Source organism: Sebastes fasciatus, chromosome 14 (assembly GCF_043250625.1).
Source record: "Sebastes fasciatus isolate fSebFas1 chromosome 14, fSebFas1.pri, whole genome shotgun sequence".
NCBI lineage: Eukaryota > Metazoa > Chordata > Actinopteri > Perciformes > Sebastidae > Sebastes > Sebastes fasciatus.
In genome coordinates this window covers 26,975,798-26,991,299 of record NC_133808.1, presented here as the reverse complement: position 1 = coordinate 26,991,299, position 15,502 = coordinate 26,975,798, and the positions used below count along the sequence as shown (strand labels likewise).

Here is a 15,502-nt window from a genome sequence, read left to right as displayed (position 1 = left end):
CCCCTCAGAGGACCCCCCTTACTCAGCAACTTACTATTGAAGCCAACAGAATGCAGAGGTTTTGTACATTTTTTCAGTGACTGGGTACCTCGTAGTGGCAACTGATGCTGCATCTGTGACGTCTCACGGCGTCCCAACAAAAAGATTCCACGTGTTTCGTGGCGTTGACCAATAAGAGAACAGAACTGTAAACATGGTGGAAGAGGAATGATGTTGGTGCTGCTAGGTGGAACTGTGAAAAAGAAGCAAGGTCAGTCATTTTTTCTTTCTTTTTCTGGGCTTTTCCAAACACAAGATAGGCAAGTATCAAACACACCGCTTCAGACGCCATTGTTTGTTTACATTCTTGTACATGAGCCTCAGTCGACATTCAAGGAGCCAGTCAGAGGCGCGCATCAGAGCGTTATAGTTAATTTACAATGCTTCATCATTGTAAAACAAAACACTACATTATCATTGCTAAATCCATCTAACATTTAACCAGAATTTAAGTGAACTGACTCTGAAATTGCTAACTGTTTTAGGTCACTGCAAAATAATCTGTAGCTTGTGCTTGTTGTTAGCGGTGTACGAAACATCATTTTAAGCTCATTGATTGGATGTGTTTTACCAAAGTGGTCATGGGAGTCGTAGCCGTATAAACCAACAACTAGCTAGCGAGACAAGGCGTAGTTAGAGAAATATTTCACGTCTAAAATAAAAAAAAAAGTGTCATAAACAACAATTAGCTAACATTATCCCAACACCCAGGAGCAGGTAATTTAGTTAATTAATGACATTCTTGAAGTCGGTCCCGCAGCACCCCAATCCCAATGACATCAGGCAGGTCGTGAAAGATGGAAAGCTATGATTGGTTGGGGGTGTAGTCTGTCGTCTCTCGGCCGAGTCACGGCAAGAATTTATGACGTTATAATCGCCTAATCTGACCATTTTAACAGACAAAATTGTGTATCCTGCATTCGACATTAGAGGTGACGTAGAAAAGAAAAAACTGAAAAGAAATATTCAGCAAACATATTCAAGGATTAATTAAATACAGTAAGTAATAAAGACTGACTTCGAAAATGCTCGGATGCGTGATTTGGTATTAAAACATCAACTAAAAATGTTCATTTTAGTCTCAACGTTGTGTTTGTATGATTCTGATATTATTGGAGATGTTGACTACCCATGATTCACTGTTTAGTTTCAAATAAATTAAAAGTTATTTAATATTTAAATTTTCTCGTTTTAAATGTTGTAACAAAAACATAATGAACTGTGACCCCAGACACATGTTGAACTGTAAGACTGTGTATGTTACACCCCTACTATATCAGAATCAGGTTTATTTGACAAGTAAATACATACAAGAGATTTTACTCTGTTTTAATGCATCTCTCTCAATGTACTTACACAGAAATAGAAATAACAGCTAGGGACCATGACAACAAAGCTGGACAAATAAAGATAAGAAATAGACACAGTTAGGTACACAATTAGTGAAAAAAGGTGTTTATTTAAATATTATATAACCAACGACCAACATGTAGAGGTTACTATATCGGGAATGGGAAGCACGGAGCATTCTGGAGCGGCGTCGCCACTTTTGGATGGTGACGTACGGAGCTCCGGTAGCTGTCCCTATCTGTCATCGGTCTATTCCTCTGCCAATCGTTCATCATAAGAAATGTATAAAGTACGTGCGGAAGACAAATACACATATAAGGAGAAGCTGACGGAGGCAAAGGGGCGACTTATTACATAATTTAACTTATTTAATGATATCAAACCTTACAAATTAGAAGGACCTTGACAGCTTGCCACCCATTACTGTCACTAATGTGTTTTGGCGTTATTTAACACATGTCAGCAGTTCAAAATATGTAAATCTCAAGAGGCTAATGTACAATTTACAAACAGAAAGGTATATGACGTTAAGATCTACAAGTCAAATGCCAACTACACAATCATCCGAACAAAGATAAGCTAGCTAATGTTATGCTTACTGAATGCGGACCAAAGGACGGCTAATACTGTATAATTAGTCTACCGGTATCTTGGGAAATGAAACTCATAACGCTAGCCTATCTTTGTGTCTGACTATATACTATATTACATTTCATCTTTTGAATCTTATTCACTGTGTTTTGTGTTCATTTGACACATGTAAATAATGTTCCATTGAAAAACGGGTAGGTGACATAAAGATCTACAAGCCAAACACCAACTACATAATCATCCGCACAAAGATAAGTCAGTGCTGTAACTCACACGCTGCCTTTTATTTACTCCTCTACTTCATGGTTGTTGTTTTTTTTTTACATTTATAATTTGATATTGCAATATATTGTTATTAATTGTTTTTTATTTGTTTGTTTTATTGACACAACAAACATGAATTATTTCTGTATTGTTTTCTTCATGCATGTTCTTTTTAAATATCTATATATTGTAATTTGCTTAATGAATTGTATATATATGTATATGTTTTTGTTTTTATTTTGTTTCTTTTTTTTATTTATTATGGAATTGACGCTTTGGCAATATTGTTCACCTGACAGTTATGCCAATAAAGCAAATTGAATTGAATTCATAAACTACTTAATGTTATGCTAACTGAATACTAACAAAACATCCGCTAATACTGCATATTTAATTTACCGGTATCTTGCAAAATTAAAACCCATAACGTTAGCCTATTGCACCTAAATGCACCTCTGATCAGATGTTTTTTAAAGTCCAAAGCGGGTTCCATGTTTCATACGATATACAGGTGTTCGTAAATACTTAAGTCGTACCTTATGCAATAAAGGAGTGTCTTGCATTTATCGGCAACACCTGTAAACAGGTTAATTTGATATGAATGTGGATTATGGATTATGAAATATTAAATAAAATGTAAAAAAAAAGTGCCTTTGTCTGTTTGGTTTAACAGTAAAGTGTAGAGCCAAATTTCTCGTCAGATTTAAAACTTGTTAGGATGAAAACGTGCTTGCTAACAGGTGCTTGCTGTCTACATTTCTTTTAATATATTTAATTTCATGACCCATTATTTATAGATTGTTTTAGTATAATAGGCCTCCTGTATAATATTTCATTGTGACAGTTGGACAATAAGCTTAACAAAAGTTAGAGTAGTGCAGAAATTATTTATTCAATGGCATTTTAAACATTCAGTGAACATTTAGTGAACATTTACTGGCAGTTGTCCATGATGCGCTTCATGCTCATGAACCTGGAGCCGCTGGATCCCATGTTACTGAAGTTCCTGTACTCTCCGGGCCTCATGTACATCTGCTTGCCTCTGTAGTGGGCCTGCTCGTACATCAGCCAGTGGCCGTCCATCACGTTGCAGGACTGGCAGTCGTTCATGCGGTAACGCTCCTGGATGTTGTCGCAGTCGTCCATCAGCTCATGCATCTGACCACCGAACTGCTCCCTCTCGTAGATCTTCATCCTGAACTGGCCCCTGTGCTGTTTTTTTGGAAAGAATAAAAACAAATTAATATCTTAATATCAAATTTAGTGGGGGTTGTCACCCGTAGTAGAATTATATTATGACAGATTCTGTTTTATTCCTACCATGGGGATCATACGGCAAGACTTAATGCAATCCCTCATTCCCATCATGCTCATGTAGTCGGCGTACTCGCCCCTCCTCATGAAGTACTGGTTTCCCATGTAGTTGGTGCGGTCGTAGACCATGAAGCAGCCGCTCTCCACCCTGCAGGAGTGACACCTGCTCATGTAGGAGGACATGTCAGAGCAGTCGTTCATGCACTCATAGGAACGACCCTGGAAGTTCTTGTCCTCGTAGAAGGTGATCTGAAAAAAAAGTGAATTGTAATGGTTAGAAATAAAAGCAGCAAGGTGGTGATCACATTTTGTAAACAGTGATTTCTGCTTATTACAAAAACATTTTTTAGAAGTACCTTGCCCCTCATGTTCATGCCGGTGTTGCTCATGTTGGCTGTAGATGTGCTGTTGCTCCTGAACTGTACCTCTACCTGGTTAACCCTTTCCTTTTATACCTGACCAAACGTAAAGAATCAGTGACTCCTCCCCCTCAGAGGACCCCCCTTACTCAGCAACTTACTATTGAAGCCAACAGAATGCAGAGGTTATGCAAATTTTTTTCAGTGACTGGGTACCTCGTAGTGGCAACTGATGCTGCATCTGTGACGTTTCACGGCGTCCCAACAAAAAGATTCCACGTGTTTCGTGGCATTGACCAATAGGAGAACAGAACTGTAAACACGGTGAAGAGGAATAATGTTGGTGTTGCTGCCGTAAAAAAGAAGAAAGGTCAGTCATTTTTTCGTTCTTTTTCTGGGCTTTTCCAAACACAAGATAGGCAAGTATCAAACACACCGCTTCAGACGCCATTGTTTCTTTACATTCTTGTACATTCTTGAAGTCGGCCCCGCAGCACCTCAATCCCAATGACATCACACAGGTTGTGAAAGATGGAAAGCTATGATTGGTTGGCGGACAAATGTGTAGTCTGTTGTCTCTCTCAGCCGAGTCACGGCAAGAATTTAAGACTTTATAATCATCTATTGTTATCGCCTATAATCTGACACAGTGCCAATCTTAATAAAAATATTGTGTAGTCTGCACCCGACATTAGAGTTGAAGTAGAAAAGAAAAAACTGAAAAGAAATATTCAGCAAACATATTCAAAGACTAAAAACATACAGTAAGTAATAAAGATTGACCTCTAATTTATTACAAAAATGCTTGGATGAGTGATTTGGTATTGAAAAATCAATATACAAATTTTCATTTTAGTTTCAACGTTGTGTTTGTATGATTCTGATATTATTGTAGATGTTGATTCACTGTTTAGCATTTATGTTTCAGTTAAATTAAAAGTTATTTAATATTTTAATTTTCTCGTTTTAACTATTGTAACAAAAACATAATGAGCCGTGACCCCAGACACATGTTGAACTGTAATTTTGTGTAGGTTAAACCCCTACTATATCAGAATCAGGTTTATTTGCCAAGTACATACATATAAAGAATTTTACTCTGTTTTAACGCATCTCTCTCAATGTACTTACACAGAAATAGAAATAACAGCTAGTGACAAGGTTAACAAAACTGGATAAATGAACATAAGAAATAGACACTAGTATGCAAACACGTAGTGAAAAAAGGTGTTTATTGAAATATGATATAATCAATGACAAACATATAGAGGTTATAGGGGATGGGAATCGCAGAGCATTCTGGAGCGGCATCACCATTTTTGGAGGGTAATGTACGGAGCTACGATAGCGGTCTCTATCTGTCATCGGTCTATTCCTCTGTCAATCATTCATCATCATAAATGTGTAAAGTACGTACAAAAGACAGATGCTCATATAAAGAGAGGCTGACAGAGGCAAAAGGGGCAACATATTACATACTTGAAGTTAGTTAATGATATCAATCCTCACGAATAACGAGGACCTTGACAGCTTGCCACCCATTACAGTCACTGGTATGTGTTGGCGTTAGTGAACACCTGACAGCAGTTTATAATATGTAAATCTTTGGAGGCTCATGTCCAATTTACAAATAGGTGGGTACAGGACTTTCAGATCTACAGCCAAATGATAACTACACAATCATCCGGACAAAGAAAAGATAGCTAATGTTATGCCAATTGAATTCGGACCAAACAACGGCCAATACGGCATAATTAATCTACTGGTATCTTGGGAAATTAAGTGTTAGCCTACCTTTGTGTCTGACTATATACTAAATATATTACATTTCATCTTTGAATCTTATTCACTGTGTTTTGTGTTCATTTGACACATGTAAATAATGTCCAATTTAAAAACGGGGAGGTAAGATCTACAAGCCAAACTCCAACTACACAATCATCTGGACAAAGATAAACTACCTAATGTTATGCTAACTGAATACTAACAACACGTCGCTAATACTGTATATTTAATTTACCGGTATCTTGCAAAATGAAACCCATAACGTTTGCCTATTGCACCTAATTGCACCTCTGATCAGATGTTTTTTAAAGTCCAAAGCGCGTTCCATGTTTCATACGATGTACAGGTGTTCATTCAGAGTTTGAAACCTGTAAATACTGCAGTCGTACCTTATGTGATAAAGGAGTGTCTTGCATTTATCAGCAACACCTGCAAACAGGTTAATTTGGTATGAATGTGGATTATGGATTATGGATTACTAAATAAAATATTAACATTGCTTTGAAAATTGAATAGTCTAATTTTGATTTTATTGCCCAATTTTTGATTATCCATAGTCTGTAATGTTTACAAATTATACCCAGAATATTAATCCTACTTTCATGATAAGTGCCTTTGTCTGTTGGGTGTAACAGTAAAGGGTAGAGCCAAATTTCTCATTGGATTTAAAACATTTTAGGATGAAAACGTGCTTGCTAACAGGTGCTAGCTGTCTAAATTCTTTTAATATATTTAATTTCATGACCCATTATTTATAGATTGTTTTAGTATAATAGGCCTCCTGTATAATATTTCATTGTGACGATTGGACAAATAGCTTAACAAAAGTTAGAATAGTGCAGAAATTATTTATTCAATGGCATTTTAAACATTCAGTGAACATTTACTGGCAGTTGTCCATGATGCGCTTCATGCTCATGAACCTGGTGCCGCTGAATCCCATGTTACTGAAGCTCCTGTACTCTCCGGGCCTCATGTACATCTGCTTGCCTCTGTAGTGGGGCTGCTCGTACATCAGCCAGTGGCCGTCCATCACGTTGCAGGACATGCAGTCGTTCATACTGTAACGCTCCTGGATGCTGTCGCAGTCGTCCATCAGCTCATGCATCTGACCACCGAACTGCTCCCTCTCGTAGATCTTCATCCTGAACTGGCCCCTGTGCTGTTTTTTTGGAGAGAATAAAAACAAATTAATGTCTTAATATAAAATTTTGTGGGGTTTGTCAGCCGTAGTTGAATCATAGTATGACAGATTGTTTTATTCTTACCATGGGGATCATACGGCAAGACCTGATGCCACCGCTCATTCCCATCATGCTCTGGTGGTCGGCGTACTCGCCCCTCCTCATGAAGTACTGGTTTCCCATGTAGTTGGTGCGGTCGTAGACCATGAAGCAGCCGCTCTCCACCCTGCAGGAGTGACACCTGCTCATGTAGGAGGACATGTCAGCGCAGTCGTTCATGCACTCATAGGAACGACCCTGGAAGTTCTTGTCCTCGTAGAAGGTGATCTGGAAAAAAAGTGAATTGTAATGGTTAGAAATAAAAGCAGCAAGGTGGTGATCACATTTTGTAAACAGTGATTTCTGCTTATTACAAAAAGATGTTTTAGAAGTACCTTGCCCCTCATGTTCATGCCGGTGTTGCTCATGTTGGCTGTAGATGTGCTGTTGCTCCTGAACTGTACCTCTACCTGGTTAACCCTTTCCTTTTATACCTGACCAAACGTAAAGAATCAGTGACTCCTCCCCCTCAGAGGACCCCCCTTACTCAGCAACTTACTATTGAAGCCAACAGAATGCAAAGGTTATGTAAATTTTTTTCAGTGACTGGGTACCTCGTAGTCTTTAGAAAGGCCTTTTCTCTCACTACAGAAAGCATTCTCAACAGTGCTTGTATAATGTGAATAGGTTGGCCCATGTGACTGGTGAAAACTGTGTATGACCTGTATGGTGCATATAGAGTATTTTCTGTATTTCGTTATAGTGAGAATATACTTTAGCCTACATGTCTCTATTCAGCAGCCCATTTAAGAAGTTTTAAATTGATAGTAATGATAGAAGTGCTTTACACACATGAAGTATATTTTTGTTCTTCAATAAAACATTCAGAGGCAGAAAAAAATATTTCATCCCAACCTTTGGACTTCATTTGGTAAACTTCAACAAGGACGGATATTCTTTGATTGCATAGTTTGCCGTGTGGTAACAGTTTGATAAATTACTAAATTATACGACAGAGATGCCTATAATACAAAGTTAAGAAAGTTATTTCACTTGGAGGCAAAAAGATTCACGTTATGAAACAAATTTTAAATTTAAAAAAGCAATATTTCATCATATATATATAATTTAGGGCTGTCAGCGTTCACGCAAATCCGTTTTAACGCCACTAATTTCTTAAAAGCATTAATGTAACTTGTGATATGTAATTAACCTCTTAAAAATCCGACGGGCCGCCGTTAGCTAGAGTTAACTGGCATCATATGAAACTAGAAAACCTAAGGAATCCATTGGTACCAACCATGTCATACTAGCTTGTCGTCAAGGAGGCTAAATAACGCTCTAAACTTATGCTAAATTTTGGCGAGGGAAAACTGGCATGGCCAAGATAAATACTTGACAAATCTCCCTTTAAGGTACATTTTGAACAGATAAAAAATGAGCGATTGAATATTTGAATCAATTGGCAGCCCTAATGTTATTATTATTTCACTGTCTTTACTGTACTGTGTGGCTGTAGTGAGTTTGTTTCATTGATATGTTAAGTGTATATATCTGAGAAATAGATATAAAATGTTATACAAACTGACTTTCAGCTATGTGCACTGTGGGCCAGGAAGACAAACATGAAAACACAAAGTGAGACAACAAAAGAAAGTGGATTATGAGAAGCGTGACAGCGCATACAGTACACAGGATTTAAAAATGTACTGCAAATAAAGAAAAGAATACTACAATCGTAGTGCTAATACAGGAAACAAAATTGCAGAAAAGACGGCAGGATTTGGCTGCTCTGATGTTGTCAAAATTAGATTTGCTCATGTATAACTAAAATCATAATAACACAGTAACTGGATAATTCATACAAAAGTCTGTATATAAAACTATTTTAAAAGATATATATTTTTTTGATACTTAGTAGCAAAATCTAATGAAATATTCAATCCATATTTGTTGGTATTTAGCCTTTCAAAAACAACATTTTCACTCCCGTTTGATGCACACAAAGGAAGGCACACACCTGTATTAACGGGGCGGTCTAGCAGCACTCTAACAGAACCATAAATTACATTTATTTAACCACAATAAACAAAAAGCTATTTTGGCTCTAACGCTATTATAGTAAATTAATTAAATCGTTACCAAAAGAAAGATCATATTATGTATCTACATTCACTTAGAGAATCTGTCAAAGATGTCATCACTTTATTTATGTTGAAACTGATTTATAGCCTAATCATTAAAGAAAGATGATATAACAAAAAAGAAAACAAATAATTTAATTCACTGAATCACTTTATTCAAAATGAGGATTTTGTTCGAGGATTTAAAATGTTTTCTTTGTTGATAACGTCGGTGGGGGGCTCAGTTTTTCTTAGATACAAGTAGGGGGGCACAATATGTCAGACAATTCAATTTAAATATTTGTGTGGACTGATGGTGGTGCCAGAGAAAAGGTCAGCAAAGGTCATGGTCAACAAAAGCCTTTCAATTCATACAATGGACAATATAAACAAAGTGTTGGTGAGGTGCAAATTTGAAATGACAATGGCACTAGTGTAAAGGTCAAGAGGTCATCCAAATCATTGAACTCAGTGCTTTTGGGATCATGATATATATATTTATATATATTGTGTACAGAATGTATTCCTACTAAATCTTCCCTAAAACAGTTAGATCTTTAATATTCCATGATGATATCATATGCCACTGATTTATATTATGGTCCTCAATATGACTTATCACAAATGACAAAATATGTTTTAGTCTAGAACAGTCTCTGGTACAATATAGCTTCTGCCATTAACTGAAAATATTTGCTCTGCAGCACTTAACTAATCTAGTGCTTGTGTTGAAGAATTTTCTTTGCAAATCAGTTATGGTGTAAGTTTACCCTACTGTCATTAAAACACAAATGATCCCATTAAAACCAGCTTTTATGGCCATCATTTATTTTATCTTAAAGGTCACCTATTATGCAAAATGCACTTTTCCATGTCTTTTAAACATCAATATCTGTCCCCAGTGTGTCTACAAGTCACCATAGTATCATAAAAGACCATCCTCTCTCTTTTTCTCCTGCTCCGTTTGTCCGGAAATGGGTGTCGAAACAACGCTGCGCAGCTTTTCTTTTCTTCTGACGTCGTTAGAGAATTAGCCATATAAGGGTTTCCTGGTCGAACCAGAGAGAACCTTCAGTAGCTGACCCCGGCCCACAGCGCGTCACTGTCTCTCCTCCTCAACCGAACTTGAGCAAAGTAGCTCCTACTGTTAGTCTGCAAGAACCAGCAGAACAGTCTTCATGTACTCCCATCATCTAGATATAACATGTTCTTTCACAAAGGCTTTATGTAATTACACTGTTTAAACAGATGATATTTATATATTATATATATTTGATGTCATGCATGTAGAAGAGTACAGGTAGTAAATAGTGACTTGTAAGCAACACAACACATTTCTGTTTCACAGTCAAACTTTATTTGAGTTGACAGATGACAATATTAATTATTCACAGCATTTGTAATCATCTCACCTGTTAGTTAGTTATGTTAACATGGTACAGGAGAAAGTCTTCAGCTCTGGTAAACTATGGTAAGCTAAGCTCCGGTGGTCTGTAGTCATGGTAACACAGAGACAGCTCCTACTGTAAATAATATACCATTACTCTGATCTTCCATACATTTATCTTTTAGCAGAAATAATGAACTGACTACTGTTTCACATCTTCTATTTTCCACCCTGATGGTCACTGTGTTTACACACCGTGTCATAGCGGTAGCATGTAGCTAACCCGTTAGCATGTAGCTACATGCTAACGGGTTAGCTCTGTATCTCCATGTAAACAGAGCCATCTGCTCTCAGCTGTCTGCTCTCAGCTGTCTGCTCTCCTCTGGGATGATTCTGTCGGTCATTTCTCACAGATGGATCTGTAAAGACAAACGTAAAACAGAGTGTATGTTTACGGTTTACAGAGTTGATGCATAAGGTAAACACTGAGCTAACTAACAGAGCTATAAATAGCATTATTTACCTGAGAGAAACCGTCAGGAAAACCTGGAATCTGGACCGCAGATGTTGATCATGTGTCGCCGATTTCTGATCAGATTCCTCCGGTAACGTGCGCTGGGTGAAGTTTCTGGTTTATAAACTTTAAAGTGGTTTATAAACTTTATTCTAGCTCCTCTCTCTCTCTCTCTCTCTCTCTCTCTCTCTCTCTCTCTCTCTCTCTCTCTCTCTCTCTCTCTCTCTCGAGAGAGAGAGAGAGAGAGAGAGAGAGAGAGCTTCTCTGGGAGGGAGGGGGAGAGGGTGACGCTGTGTTGTTGAGGACGTTTGATTGACAGAAAACGCTGACCAATCAGAGCAGAGTGGGAGGAGACAGGCTGTGAATCAGGGGTTTTCAGACAGAGGCTGAATTAGGCTCTGAGGCAGGCAGACTCAGGCTGCAGTATGAGAAGAATAAAGGTTTTTTTGAACATTGCAGCATGTAAACATGTTCTAGTGCAACATTAAAATACATCTATGAACCTGGAAATGAGCATAATATGAGACCTACAGAGCTACAGACACAGAAATCAGCACTTTTGGAAATGGGCTGAAACAGAGGTTATAGAGACATGCTGGAAGGCATGATCTGATTGTTTTTTGGAAAAAAAAACTTCAGAGACATGGTTTGGAGGTGTCTGAGACCTATAATAACTAGTTTAAATGGAGTATAATATGTGACCTTTAAGTTTACTATTCATTTTAAGAGTAAAATATTGAAAGTTGGAGTGGCTTCAAACCACAAACAAGTTTGTGCCAAAAAAAGTTCCAAAAGGATGGTTTACTACTAACCTTGTACTCTTTAGTAAACAGCAAATGTGCAACTACTTGGCATACTGCATGTACCAAGTAATTTATCACAACAACAGACTTTTCTGTAATGTTTCACATTATTTGGATAAAACATATTGAGCCAGAGAATCTAACAATGACTAACTATGTCACTGTGATATGTACATCAATTAAGCAACCCTGTCTCCTTCAAAATTACGTTCCCATACAACTAAACTGCATTTTCAATTACGTTTTGAGGGAAATATATTTTCTGACGGATTACGGTCGCACTTTTAAACAGCTTTAAACACTTGGTTAACTTTTTAAATAAAAAAAATAAAAATAAAAAAAATGCAACAAAACTACTTGGTTGGGTTTAGTTAAAAACATCATGATTAAAATATGTGGCTTTTAGTTAAACACGGGACACGAATGGTGGTCTTCTGGGCGATAGTCCGGTGTTTGTTGACCCGTCCATCCACCCCAACCTCCTCCCTAAACAATCTGTGTCACGGATACGTTTCCCTCCAAATTTAATTCACAATGCAGTTTCGTTGTATGGGAGAGTAATTTTGACAAGACCAGGCTGTAATTAAGCAAACAAGATATTAAAGTGGCAGTAGGCAGTTTATTTCTGGCATCATTGGGCAAAAATTCCATCATAACCTTTCAGCATATTGTAATTCAAGTGTCCTGAGAGATAACTAAACTTCTGCTCCTCCTCATGGCTCTGTTTTCAGGCTTTAGAAAATCTAGCCTGTGACGGGAGACTTTGACCAATCACAGGTCATTTCAGAGAGAGAGAGCGTTCCTATTGGCTGTGCTCCGGTCATGTGACCAGAACTTGGCGTTCCTTCACCAGATTTCCCAATGATTTTTTCAGGTTGCCTGTTTCATATACTACTGTCAGGATAAAGTGACCGCTTTATAAAAATAACTTTTTTAAATCATATTTGCTCCAATCTCGCCTACTTCAGCTTTAAAGGAATTGTTCGACATTTTTAAAGGATTTTTTTTTCTGATGTAAAAAGATGTAAAACATGCCATGTCATGTATGTCGGTGGTGTGCGCTCACTGGAATGTCCTAGTCACATACAGGAATGGCTGCCCAGTCATGTGCTAAATTCATATTAAATGACGCAACAAGTACATTTTGTCAAAAAAGGTTTTTATTACTTCGGTTTATTTAGACATATTCTACAAAACTGTTTTTTACATGTCCATGATGCGCTTCATGCTCTGGAACCTGGTGCCGCTGAATCCCATGTTACTGAAGCTCTTGTACTCTCCGGGCCTCATGTACATCATCTTGCCTCTGTAGTGGGGCTGCTCGTACATCAGCCAGTGGCCGTCCATCACGTTGCAGGACTGGCACTCGTTCATGCGGTAATGCTCCTGGATGTTGTCGCAGTCGTCCATCAGCTCATGCATCTGACCGCCGAACTGCTCCCTCTCGTAGATCCTCATCCTGAACTGGCCCCTGTGCTGTTTTTTTTTGGAGGGAATAAAAATGTCTTAATATCAAGTTTTTTGGGGGTTGTCAGCCGTAGTTGAATCATAGTATGACGGATGCTGCTTTATTCCTACCATGGGGATCATACGGCAAGACCTGATGCAGTCGCTCATTCCCATCATGCTCTGGTAGTCGGCGTACTCGCCCCTCCTCATGAAGTACTGGTTTCCCATGTAGTTGGGACGGTCGTACACCATGAAGCAGCCGCTCTCCACCCTGCAGGAGTGACACCTGCTCAGGTAGGAGGACATGTCAGAGCAGTCGCTCATGCACTCATAGGAACGACCCTGGAAGTTCCTGTCCTCGTAGAAGATGATCTGAAAAAGGAAAAAATGTAAGGAAATAGGGATTTAAGCTAAAAGATATATTAGATAATCAAAAATAACTGTTGAGGTGAGTGTGCTTACCTTGCCCATGGTCATGATTGCGGTGTTAGTAGTTCAGAGAACTATGTTGCTGATACACTGATGTCTGTCCTGTTTTAACCGTTACTTTTATACCTGACCAAACCCACAGAATCTGTGCCTCCCATTGTGTAAACCCCTGAGCAAGCAACATGGTATAGAGGCCTATACTGTGCTCAGGGGTATTTGTCACATTTCCATGTGACTGTACCCCCGAGAAAACTTTAGAATGGATTTTTCCATAGGGAAGTCAATACAATGAGCATTTTTTGTAGTTACAATACCGAATAACAAACAATAGTCTCTCTTACACATTTCCAAACACACTGTATGGCCCTCTGATTGGTAAGTGGACAATTCATAAACACGAGTTTCCTTTTGTGTGACCACAATAGTCTGACGTGCCAGTCTATAATGCACATCTGTATGTAGAGCCATGTACTGTATATAGTAAACATAAAAAATAACTGTAAATCCTGTACATTATCCAATTTATCAGAAAAGTTATACTATAACGTCATTTTAACTTCTTCTATGATGACATATTTTATATTATTACAACATATTATGTGGTCATCCATTATCTCTTTATACAGCAGCCTCCACCAATGTGTGCCCACAGGAGGAGTTATAGTTGCTTACATTAAAGTGTGTTATAAACCATTTATGATATGTTTATATACTGATAATAGTAGGGAGTTAACCTCATCCTGAAGGTAGATACCAGGCTGTCAAAGTTGTTTTTCAATACTTTATTTAGAAAGTTCAATACAGTTGTTACATAAAGTACATGTTCATATTTCACAGTAAATATAAAAATAAATTATACAACAAATAAAATGTAAGGAAAGGAAATGAAGATGAATAAAAGAAAAAACAATTGGGGTCTGTTAAACAATTGGAATAAATCTGAAATGTCTGAATAATCTAATAGTTTTTGCCAATTTTCGAATTTTTGAGTATTAAGTTTTCAATTGTAGTCAAATATGATTTAAAATCAGTATCTTTAAAAGTATAAAAGGATGGCTAATCTTTTAAGCCATATCATTTTATGGATATAAAATTAGATTTTTATAAGATATTAATAATTTAATTATATAAAACCAGTGAATGTGGCACAATCTCTGAAAAGTATCACACGTAAATGGATTTTACATGGAGTTGGACTTCAGTTTAAATTTTAGTGGCGATGTCAAAGTTTCCAAGCATACCTATGTGTGGCCGGATTTTGAAGAAATGTGTATACATGTATATAAATGATGCACAATACATAAAAAACATTTAAGTGGGGTCTAGGGTTTGAATAATTTATTGTGAAAAAAACAAAACATAGCTTCAGTGATGAGCTGGAACAAGCTGATAATAGTCTAAAAGTGATAATGTTACACAGTGCAGAATAAGATCATTTTTCACCTTCAAGCTACTAAAAGGGGAAGGACATTGGACCATGGGATTAATTAATCATTTGGACATGTTGGGTAAAAATTGCATAACTTATGTTCATTTCAAAATGTATTTCGAACATGTAAAATAAAAAGATATATATATATAAAAAAAAAGAAAAGAGAATGATCATACAAAGAAGTGGACAGCCAGAAAAAAAGTAGTATTTACATACAATGAAAAGCATAAGTAAAAGAAATTGTCAAACACTTGATGCCTTGATTTACGTATTCAAAAAGCAGTGAGTAGAAGTACAAACTTATTCAATCCCACCCCTACTCCATAACTCATAACTTATGTTCTTGTAAGTATCCGAAGAAATGTGCTTGAGAATCAGAATCACCTTTTATTGTCCAAGTATGTGAACACATACAAGGAATTTGACTCAGTTTTTTTGCA

At 37.3% G+C, this 15,502-nt stretch overlaps 3 protein-coding genes across 3 annotated transcripts; all 3 read right to left on the bottom strand.

Annotated features, from left to right (window-relative positions):
- Positions 1 to 3,123: 3,123 nt before the first annotated feature.
- On the bottom strand, positions 3,124 to 4,021 carry LOC141781798 (gamma-crystallin M2-like). Its single transcript, XM_074657642.1, has 3 exons — positions 3,915 to 4,021; positions 3,565 to 3,807; positions 3,124 to 3,456 (listed from the first exon to the last, which is right to left on the bottom strand). The coding sequence occupies exons 1-3, from the start codon at positions 3,945 to 3,947 to the stop codon at positions 3,178 to 3,180; spliced, it is 555 nt and encodes a 184-aa protein (XP_074513743.1). The 5' UTR covers positions 3,948 to 4,021; the 3' UTR covers positions 3,124 to 3,177.
- Positions 4,022 to 6,536: 2,515 nt separating this feature from the next.
- Positions 6,537 to 7,450, bottom strand: LOC141781796 (gamma-crystallin M3-like). Its single transcript, XM_074657639.1, has 3 exons — positions 7,321 to 7,450; positions 6,971 to 7,213; positions 6,537 to 6,864 (listed from the first exon to the last, which is right to left on the bottom strand). The coding sequence occupies exons 1-3, from the start codon at positions 7,351 to 7,353 to the stop codon at positions 6,586 to 6,588; spliced, it is 555 nt and encodes a 184-aa protein (XP_074513740.1). The 5' UTR covers positions 7,354 to 7,450; the 3' UTR covers positions 6,537 to 6,585.
- A 5,450-nt stretch (positions 7,451 to 12,900) lies between these two features.
- Positions 12,901 to 13,724, bottom strand: LOC141781807 (gamma-crystallin M3-like). The gene is made up of 3 exons (XM_074657653.1): positions 13,664 to 13,724; positions 13,331 to 13,573; positions 12,901 to 13,228 (listed from the first exon to the last, which is right to left on the bottom strand). The coding sequence occupies exons 1-3, from the start codon at positions 13,676 to 13,678 to the stop codon at positions 12,956 to 12,958; spliced, it is 531 nt and encodes a 176-aa protein (XP_074513754.1). The 5' UTR covers positions 13,679 to 13,724; the 3' UTR covers positions 12,901 to 12,955.
- Positions 13,725 to 15,502: the final 1,778 nt, after the last annotated feature.